This window comes from Gavialis gangeticus, unplaced genomic scaffold (assembly GCF_001723915.1).
Source record: "Gavialis gangeticus isolate Ggan-Ray unplaced genomic scaffold, GavGan_comp1, whole genome shotgun sequence".
In the NCBI taxonomy this organism is placed as follows: Eukaryota; Metazoa; Chordata; order Crocodylia; family Gavialidae; genus Gavialis; species Gavialis gangeticus.
Genome location: NW_017729025.1, coordinates 20,279,031 through 20,289,427, shown reverse-complemented (window position 1 = coordinate 20,289,427; position 10,397 = coordinate 20,279,031). Strand labels below are relative to the sequence as shown.

At 43.2% G+C, this 10,397-nt stretch overlaps 1 protein-coding gene across 1 annotated transcript; it reads right to left on the bottom strand.

The window, feature by feature from the left end:
• Positions 1-5,948: 5,948 nt before the first annotated feature.
• On the bottom strand, positions 5,949-10,388 carry LOC109299295 (neuroblast differentiation-associated protein AHNAK-like). The gene has a single exon (XM_019519894.1). The coding sequence runs from the start codon at positions 10,287-10,289 to the stop codon at positions 5,949-5,951; it is 4,341 nt and encodes a 1,446-aa protein (XP_019375439.1). The 5' UTR covers positions 10,290-10,388.
• Positions 10,389-10,397: the final 9 nt, after the last annotated feature.

The following is a 10,397-nucleotide window of genomic DNA, read 5'->3' as shown; positions in this document are numbered from 1 at the left end:
TGCTGACAAGAGGGGAGTTCCCTAACCTGTAGGTATGGTATATGTGGTTGTGCTTATGGTGCTAAGAGTCTGTCCAAGATGTTGCTTCATTCCTAGACAGGAATTGCATTAGGGAAGCCTTAAAATTGTGACTATGGGGCCAGATCTGTATGCAGTGGGTTAGGTGCAATCTTTGGGCAGCACACAGAGAAAAGCTGGTGGGGAGGGGGTTTGCCAATGGGGAAGCAGTGTGGAGTGTAAAAGCACACTTTGGGCTGGAGATTCATTTAACAATGGAAGTATCAATGATAATGGGAATGTGGTGGAAGCAACCGGGAAATTCTTAAATGTGGGAAATTCCCTCTGCTTGACTGGCATCACTTGTACTGTGCCAAGTTTTTGTGCAAAGCACCTGCGTTTCCAAGGTAGGTTCATGATAATGGCAGTGACTTGTGCCTCAGGGAACCTTTGGGCACTTTTACACATGCTCCAGGGGGGTGGGGGGGGACAGGGATGGGGATGGCCCTTTAATTAGAGTGGCTCTGAGAGCTGCTTTAATTAAAGCGCCACAGCATCTCATATATCAGTGTTCCCATGCTTCAAAATGGCAGCAGGGCACCTGTACAAAAGCTCATTCGACAGTAGTTAAAGTGCCCTTGCCGCCATTTTGAAGTGTGGAGTCACTGAAATACGAGACGCAGGAAGCTGCTGGAGTGCGGTAATTACCACGCTCCAGCAAACTCGATTAATTAAGTCTGCGCCAACGCGCTGTAAATCAAGCATGTCATAGCAGCGTCCACACCCATGTACAGGCACTCTTTGTGTGACCTTTGAGGAGTCACCAAGAGTCTGATCATCATTTCACTAGGGGTCCTTTACCACGCAGAGCCAGACAGAGGGATCTTACTGTGAGTCTGGACTTGAATTGCCCAGTGCCTCACACCTCTGTGTGTAAAATGAGGGTGGTGATAATAATCCTTCGTATCTCCCACTCTTTGCTATCTCTTCCCTTTAGGTTATAATCATCTCAGGGCAGAGATTGTCACCGCGTGTGGGTTGGAGTCTAATCTCAGCTGGGGCTCTCATGCAATGACCATGTCAGCTGCTGGTATCTTGATGAGGCTTTAGATGTGGAAACATTTTATTTTAATGAATTTATGTAAAGAATGAACAGTGTTGCTACTGCCCATGCAAGGGTCCGGGGCCTAACTCTGCGTGACATACTAAGTCCTCCTGGAAATGCAGACTGTCTAGGAAGTGTGGCATTCTAGGAAACAAGGGGGTGAGGAAGCTGGCACAAGGAAGTTTCTGGTGCCACGCTTCCTGGACGCTCTGCATTACCAGGACTCACTCTGTCACACAATCAGCTGTGACTCTAGAAAAATCCTTTTTTTTTCTATGCTCTGCCTTACAAAATCAAGGCGCATGTTTCATTTGGGGGGCGCATCATATGAGAAATACGGTAACAGCAATTCATGCAGGGGTTGATTTCACAGTGTAATGAGAGTTTCCTACTTATCCTGGATGCCAGGCTCAGCACTCCACCCACCACGCTGTCTCTCAAATCTTCCCGTGCCTTCTTGCACGTAGCTCTTTCTAACTCAGACCCCGTCCAAAACCTCTTTCTGGCCACATTCAGGTGCCACTACAGCGGTGGCCAACCTGTGGCTCCAGAGCCACATGGGGCTCTTTAGAATTTAATATGCATCTCCTTGAATCTTTGCACAAGCACACGGTGATAAACTTCCAAATGGCACGCGCCGTGTGCTTGTGCAAAGATTGAAGAAGGAGCTTATTAACTTCAGAAGAGCTGCATGTGACCCCGGAGCCGCAGGCTGGCTGCCCCTGCTCTAGGATCTTACCAATATGTCAGGAGAGGGTGTGTGTGTTAAGTTATCTTCACTGAATCCAGAGTAACTTAACAATAAAGATGCATCCATGCCTCACTGGATGATTCTATGGCGATTCGAGGGCTGCCCTTTTTCTCTCTCTTCCCTTTTCTGTATACTTATGATTCGCATTTGTTGCACCATGTCAAATTAAGAAAGTCAGGCCTGCTGGGCCCAAATGGCACGGTTTCTAGTTTTATAAGTGTTTAGCACATTTTGGAGGCTGATAAATAAACAGTAATGATAAATGAAAGAAAACACAGTTTTAATACCAACTGTAGAATTAGTATGCGGCAGGTAGAAATTAGTATGCAGATTGCAGTGGTGCTGAACGAGCCTTCAACATCTACTTTCTTTTTGCTTCTATGGGCCTTGTTACACATTAATTTTAGACCGCTCCTGGAGCTCTTAGCCCCTGGATTGTCTACACATTAACACCCGAAGCTAGTTTTAAGCACGCTTTAGGCAGAATACAGTTATGCCACTCCAGGGCAGGTTTATCTCTGATCTGTGTTACCCAGCTCATGATCTATTAATGTGTAGCCACTCCCCACAGATGAGCCACTCAAGTTGCAGTCCTCCAGCATCCCAGGATGCAGTGTCCCCTCCCCCATTTCCATGTAGATAAAGTTCTCACCCCCTGAACTCTACTGCCCAGGGCGCAGTTCTGTGACCTTCCCACCTCCAGGGATGCAACCCCATGCAAACAGCCTGCAGAGCACCTGCCAGCTAGCCAGGTTGCAGGGCATGGACAGGTCCATGAGCGGGGTTGGAGGTGAGGGAGAACAAGTGGGGGAGCCAGACTGGGTCCCCATGACCTGATGCTTGCTTCCTTCCTGGAGCAGGGGCAGTAGCTCCCCCCAAAATGCCTTCCCTCACTGCTCCCACCTCCCAGCCACCCCAGGAAGCACAACCAGCACACCCCATACCCCAATCCCAAACCCCAATTTATTAAAAATGAATTCATTAATTGACTTACTTTTTATTGCTTTTTAAATTCTTTTCTTCCTTCTTTTTATTTTACCTTTCAGTGGCTGACTTCCTCCATTTCCCCACCCCCCATTTCCTCTCCACTTCCCATTTTATTATCTACCCCCATCCCAGTAACTCTTCACCTCCTGACTTCACATGTCCTCCGCCCCACAATCCATCTCTTACACTCCCCACAACCTGGAGCAGAGATAGAAACCTGTTCTCACTCCCCAGCCCTCTCGTGGCAAGTCATAGCTGTGCAGGTGCAGGACGGTCAGGGAAGGTGTTTTAGCCTTAAGGTGCAACTGCTCCAGAATCAAGCTAGCACTATACCATCAACATTTGACCAGCCCGAAGTGCAACATTAGCAAGGCCCATATGTTCTCTAGGCTTGTACACCTCTACTAGACCTACCTTGAACTCTTGTGTCAGCCATTCCTGTATTCTTATACACTTTCCCATTAACCTACCTCCTTCCTTTCGTGTCCTCCATTTCTCTACTCATGGCAGGATTCTTTCATGAGGAATTGTCTATGGCTTTTCTATATATTTTTTCTCCAATCTAGTATGCTTCATTCATTTCTGCTGTGCAGCCAGTGCCATCAGTTCTTACATTATCTCATTCTGTCTTCTTCCTAGCAGACTCACACAGGCAGTGTTATCTGGTTCCCGTAAAGATCCCTTGGAACACTGGGGACCAGCTTTTTTGGCAGGTGTGTCACAAGGTAAGCCCTGTACCTGCGTGTTACTCCAATCCCCTTTCCCTGCCCAATCTGTTGCTCTGCTTTCCGCTTCCTGCCTTGTGCTCTCTACCTGATCTATTTTTCTGCTTTCTTCTCCCTGCTCTGTGCTCCCTGTCCAATCTGTTGCTCTGCTTTCCGCTTCCTGCCTTGTGCTCTCTACCTGATCTATTTTTCTGCTTTCTTCTCCCTGCTCTGTGCTCCCTGTCCAATCTGTTGCTCTGCTTTCCGCTTCCTGCCTTGTGCTCTCTACCTGATCTATTTTTCTGCTTTCTTCTCCCTGCTCTGTGCTCCCTGTCCAATCTGTTGCTCTGCTTTCTGCTCTGTGCACCGTCTGTCAATGTGTTCCTGGATCTCTCCCTGATCTGTCGTGTGCCAGACACAGAGGCTCCTCATGCCACTTGTGCTACACGTGCCACAGATTGGCCACCCCTGCCTTGGAGCATTCCATTTTGTGGAGCTAAGCAGATGCACGCAGCATCAGAAGTATTCTCATTTATTGAATGTGAACTCTAGTCTTCCGTGAGCTTGAAATAAGCCTGAAAGGCACTGTCTGTTTTTACCTGAATTGCTATCAGGTGCTGACATCTATTTTTGCATACATTATAGCAGCCACCATTAAACCATCCGGCCTTGATTCTCTTGCTTATCCAAACTGCTCATATTCAGTGCTATTCTAAGTTGTGCCCAGCCCCCACAGCTATTTTAGCAGCAGGGATGATTGGGAAAAGCAGCCAGAATGGCTGCTCCAGGCTACATTAATTAAACTAATAAAAGGAATAAATAGAAAAAAATATAGATGAGAAAATATTAATGCATGTTTAAAAATATAATATGCAGATTAACAATAGTGAGTAGTTATTGATTTGTCTGTAACCAGTACCAATGTCTTAACCATCTACGGTCCCATCAAGTCCAAGCACAAGTTGCATCCGGCACCTATACTTAAACTGCGGGGCTACTCTGATGCGTTATAATTACAGTGAATCGGAGCAAGCTCAATTAATCCGGTTTGCTAGAGTGTGGTAATAACCATGTTTCAGCAGACTCCAACATCTCATGTATCAGCATCCCCGCAGTGAAAAATGGTGGCGGGGGTGCTTGAACTAAAGCTCATTGAACTTTATTTAAGGCAACCCTGCTGCGATTTTTAAGCCCGGGGACGCTGATACATGAGATGCTGCAGGCACTTTAATTAAAGCACCCCCCACCCCCGACTCCCAGAGCATATTTAATCAGGTTCAGCAGAGAATTAGACTTACCCCAACCTTTCCCTAGGTCTGTAAGCAATGTCTGAAATACTTTGCACTGCAGTTTCCAGAAAAAAAGACTGATGACAACAATAATGTTACCGCATTTATTATCCATACAGTGAATTTACCGTGAATTGAGAATATATTTGACATTGTAATCATACATGTGCAGTGAATGCTATCAGGTATGTACCTTTTTGTTTGGTTGTGCACTTGAGAGAGGCTTTAATATAAACAAAAAAGTATATAACTATATACATCTTATTTTTCTAGAAAAGCTTTAGAGTGAATCCACTGAAGTGCTACAGATCATATACTTCATTCTGTGCATTAACTCATTTGGTACGTATATACATCATGAACCTTATTACCCCCAATTCTTGTTACTCTCCCCAGTTGCCATCCTTTATTTTGGCATTTTGATACAAATCAACTATATATCTTTTCACAACAGTCTTTTGGCTTTTAAGACTAAACAGTAACCACCCTAGTAACCAAAAAGGAAAGGAAAAAAGTATCGCCCTAGCTATTATTTCTGTTTGTTCTACATTTTAAAATGACCGTGGAATACACATATAACTCTATCTGACATAAAGAAAATCTATTTAAAAAAGCAATTTCAGGATGGAAATACATTTTAAAATACAATCTAAACAGGTAAATATGTTTCAAGTCCTCATAGCAGTAGCTTCATATGCTTTTCGGCAAATAATCTACAGCCTAAACATAATTGGCATGTTTTAGACATCTAAAATGAATCAGTCTTTATAGTGTCTTTGCTCCATTTGATGGTTCATTTTGCATGATCAAGAGAATTGTGATTGAAATTTATTAATTAACTATGAACACCTCGTTTTCCTTAGTAGTTGTTTCTTCTGGAGCACATCCTAGAAACAAATGTCTTTAATAGGAGCTACTATGTGACACATTTATGTACTTGAAAATGCAACTGTAGTGAAGAATGTTCTTTAGACTCCATACATTTCAGTTCTAGATGTAGTTTCATTTTCAGTTCTTTGAAAACTCTTGGAGAAGGTAACATATTTCTGCGTGTCTTTTCTTCTAATACAGATTGCTCCCAAATTTCCAATATGTGTTTCAGTCGAGAAAAATCCTCATTTGGTTTCAGCTTCAGGAATATTTTGTTGACTAGCTCTTTCCTCTTCCAACAATATTAGTTCTGTTCTTGCTGACGATGTAACAATAACACGAGAATCTCGAACATCTGATGAGGTCCCTGTTTCGTCGTCTTCTTTAGGTGATAAGCTTTCTTTTGCATCAAAAAATGTATCATGAGTCTCTGAGGGGCTTTCTTCATCTGAACTTTTCCTTTCTTTTAGATTTGTCTCTTCCTTGTCAGCCGTCTTGGCCTTTTTTGATGGAGATGTAAAACCTAGTTTGGGGAATCTAAACCATCCAGCTTTTTCAGTCTGCTTCGAAGAGTCAGGATCTGCTGTTGATGTATCAGTGGGTTGTGTTTCTTCTGGACCTGGTTTTTTTACTTCAGTTTTGGAGTCCACGCTTGTGTCATCAACAGAGGAAGAAAATCCAATGCTTGGAAGCCAAAACTTGAATCTTCCAGGAGATCTTTTACTGTCAGGTTTTTCTTTTTGATCCTTCGTATCTTTTTTTTCATCTTCTGGTACTTCAGCTACTTCACTGTCTTTAGAAAGAGGAGATACAGTTACTTCTTCTGGTTGCTTGTCAAGAGGACCTTCTTCCAATTTGCTGGAAGGCTGTACGTCAACTGCAAAGGTTTCCAGTTCTGGCAAACTAACATTGGCAGATGCTGCCATACCAGATTCTTCAGTCTCACACCCTGGCTTATCAAGTAATTCATGCTCAGCAGTATCAGTCCTTTCCATCGCTATTCCTGAATGGTCATCAGAGTGTTTAACTTGAAGAACTTCACTCTCAAACACAGCGCTTTTATATTCTGTGCATGACTCCTGTTTGACTCGTGTATCTAAGTTAATCTGCGATTCAGGAATCTTCGCTTTGAGAAGTGAAAAGCCAAAAGTAGCAGTTTTGATTTCTGATGGAAGAATCTCAGATTCTTTCACTATCTGAGTGGAGTAAGTTTCATGTTTTTCAATGTCAATACGTCCAGATTCAACATTACCGTCAATCTTTATTTCTTTGCTTTCTACATGCGACCTTGGACTGTCTAGTGCAGGTTTTGGAATACAAAACTCTGCGGCAGGCAACATAATTTCTACCTGTGTTGTTTTAACATCAAGCTCAGTTGATGGTGGACTGCTGGCTGTTGACCTTTGTACAGTCCCACCTACAGCCTCCAGTATTTCTGGAAGGACTGCACTTCTCTCTTCTAGTATTTGTGCTTCAGTGTCAATAGCAGCTCCTTCAGCATCTATTGTCATTTTGGATGTCGAAACATCAACTTCAGGTGGGAGTGCACTGTAAGTAAAACTTGGTATTCTCAATTTGGGAATTTTAACATTTATCTCTGGCTCACTTTGTTGGTCTGGACTGTCCACTGAAATTCTGGTTGATGGTTCCTTAAGTTCTGTCTTTGGACCTTTCAGATCAATGGATCCTTCCTCTTTTGGAAACTGGATTTCTGCTCTACCTATTTCAGTTTCAGGCAGGTATCTGGGAAGCGTAATAGTTTTTGAAGCACTACTTTCTGATGACGTGAGTTCTACCTGAGGACCTGCAGTTTTTGCCATGTGAACTTGTAATTTTTGTCCGTCAGCACTGCGCTTAACTACATCAGCATAAGTTTCAGTTTTTGGAAAACCCACATCAATGCCTGATTTTTCTGCAGTTAGTGAAACATCTGCTTCAAACTTTGACAAACTGACATCAGAACTCTTTATTTTGGGTACTGAAACTCCCAATTTTGGAATCTCTTCTTGAACAGATGGCATTGTGCTTTCCAAAACAGCTTTTCCAGCAGCAGATTCAGCGTCTACCTGTGGCAACAAGTTTGCATTTTCAGGAGCACTTATTTCACCTTGTATTTCCACAGAAGGAACACTTATCTGAGCCTTTTCCAGACTTCCTTCAAAGTCAGTGTCACTTCTTTTTTCCTTTGAAGATGAACGACCAAATGTTGGCATTCTGAATCTGGGCATTTTAAACCAGCCCTGATGTTCTCCAGTCTGAATGTCCCCAGACTTTGTTTCATGTTCTCCTTCCATTTTTATATCTTTCCCCTCAGGGCTTAGAATTGCCACCTCTGCCATTGAATCAGAAACTGATGGGAGACTAATGTCCACCTTTGGAGCCTGAATGTCAGCTGCAGGCAAGTGACACAAAGCCTCTAGTCCTTCAGCAGAAACATCAGATTCAACTTTTGGTACTGAAGTGTCCATTGCAATGTCGGTAATATCTGTTGTCAATTTAAGCTGAGGAACCTCAGCTTCTATTTTAGGTAAGCTGACCTCAGTCTCAGGCCCTTTCCCTTTTGTAAGGGAGATCCCAAGCTTTGGCTTCTGGAATCTAGGCATTTTAATTTTCCCTTCAAGATCTTCAACTTTCACCTGTGCTCCATCCACAGCTGACGGTCCTTCAATATCTGATCCTGGACTCTTGAGGTTAATGGATGCTTCTTTTTCAGGAAGATTAGTATCTGTTTTCAGACTGCTATCTTCACTGCCAGCCCCTACTATATGGTCAGCTTGATAGACACCCGCATCAAGTGCAGGAAGAGTGGTGTCAGCCTTTGGTACGCTAACATCTATGTCTACTTTCGGGGGTTTGATCTCTGGTTTGGAAAATTCCGAAGTAGGGATTTTCACTTTTGATGGTTTTATGCTTATTTGTGTCCCCTCGTCCATGCTTTCGCTATGACTGCTTTCTATATCGGGTATCTGTACTGAGTCATCTCTATCAGCTTCCCCTTTTGGCAGATTAACCTGAGATTTAGGAACCTTTATTTTAGAGAGTGATATTTTAGGCATGGCAAACTGAGGCTTTTTCATTTGACTTTTTTGTTCTTCTTTTCCAGTTGATACTTTAATATCTGGATCTACACTAGAACCCTGATCCTCAGCTGGAATTACTGTTAGCTTGGGGTCTATTTTGCCTGGAGCTACAGTAATTTCACGTTCTTCCAATGGTGCTTCTGAAGCAGCTTTAATAGTTGCCTCCTTCTTTGGTGACCAACTAAATGATGGTAGTTTAAATTTTGGCAATTTGAAATGCCCTTCTTTCTCATCTCCATCTGCATCTCCAGGTTTGATTTCTCCTTCAGGCTTTGCTACCATATCAGAACCTTGAATCTCGGTCTTGGGAATAGAAACATCAACTGATGGAAGCCTCACGTCAACCTTTGCTGCCTTAAACTCAGTTTCAGAAATTTGGTGCATTCTGATTTTATAGCTTGCAGCTTCTGTTTCTGCACCAGGGATGATAGACTTCACTTCTAAAGTTGGTGCTTCCACAGCAATTTCAGTAATATCAGTCATCACTTTCAGGTGAGGAACCTCAGTTCCTGATTCAGCCTCCATCACTTTCCCTTTAGAATGTGAAATGCCAAACTTTGGCTTTTGCAATTTGGTTGTTTTGGTCTTCCCTTCAAGGTCTTCAACTTTTATTCCTACTCCACCCTCACCAATACCAGCTGATGGTCCTTCAAATCCTGTTTCTGGACCCTTCAACTGTATGGAGCCTTTTGCTGTTGGACTCTTGATATCTGAGGCTGACAGGCCGATACCATCATCAGTAGACCTCAATTTCAGGTCAGCTTCTTGAAGGCTTACATCACAAGAAGGAACTGCAACATCAGTTTTAGGGGAGCTGATGTCCAGGTCCTGTCTGGCGGCTTTGATTTCTGGTTTGGAAAATTCCAACGTAGGGATCTTAACTTTTGGCACTTTTATGCCCACTCCTGCTTTATCTCCACTGCTTCCTTTCCCTGACATCTGTAGCAAACCATCTCCTTCTGTTTCTAGTGTTGAGCCACTAGTATCAGTGTCTATTTTGACTTTGTGACCCTTCATCTTAGGAAGTGAGATCTTTGGCATGATAAACTGAGGCTTTTTCATTTTGCCCTTTTCACCATCCTTTCCTAAAGATACCTCACTATCCAGTTCCACACTTACTCCCTGATTCTCAGGGACAGGTTGTATTAGTTCAGATTCTGTTTCTCCTGATGGTGAGGTCAAGATACGCCCCTCCAGGGTTCCTTCAATATCAGATTGAACGATGGCTTCTTTCTTTGGTGACCAACTGAAAGAGGGCAGTTTGAATTTGGGCATTTTGAACTTGCTTTCCTTGCCTTCAGGGTCTTTTTCTTCTAATTTAACTTCACTCTCTCCCTTTACTGCTTTACTTTCCAAATCTGGTCCATGAATGTCCATCTCTGCCTTTGCCATTTGAACATCACCTAATGGGAGACTGATGTCCACACTTGGTGCTTTCCCTTCAGCTTTAGGCTTATGAGGCATTTTCAGCGTTGGCATTGGCAATATTAAGTCTGACACTTCCATTTCTGAACTAGATACTTTAGATTTAATATCAAAAGATGGAGTTTCAATTGATATGTCAGTGACATCAGCTCCCAACTTTGCCACAGGAGTGTCAGTCTCTGTTTCGGT

Bases quoted from the DNA above. Each gene is read 5' to 3' on its own strand.
- LOC109299295 (XM_019519894.1), bottom strand. From the start codon at position 10,289: ATGGAAGTGTCAGACTTAATATTGCCAATGCCAACGCTGAAAATGCCT.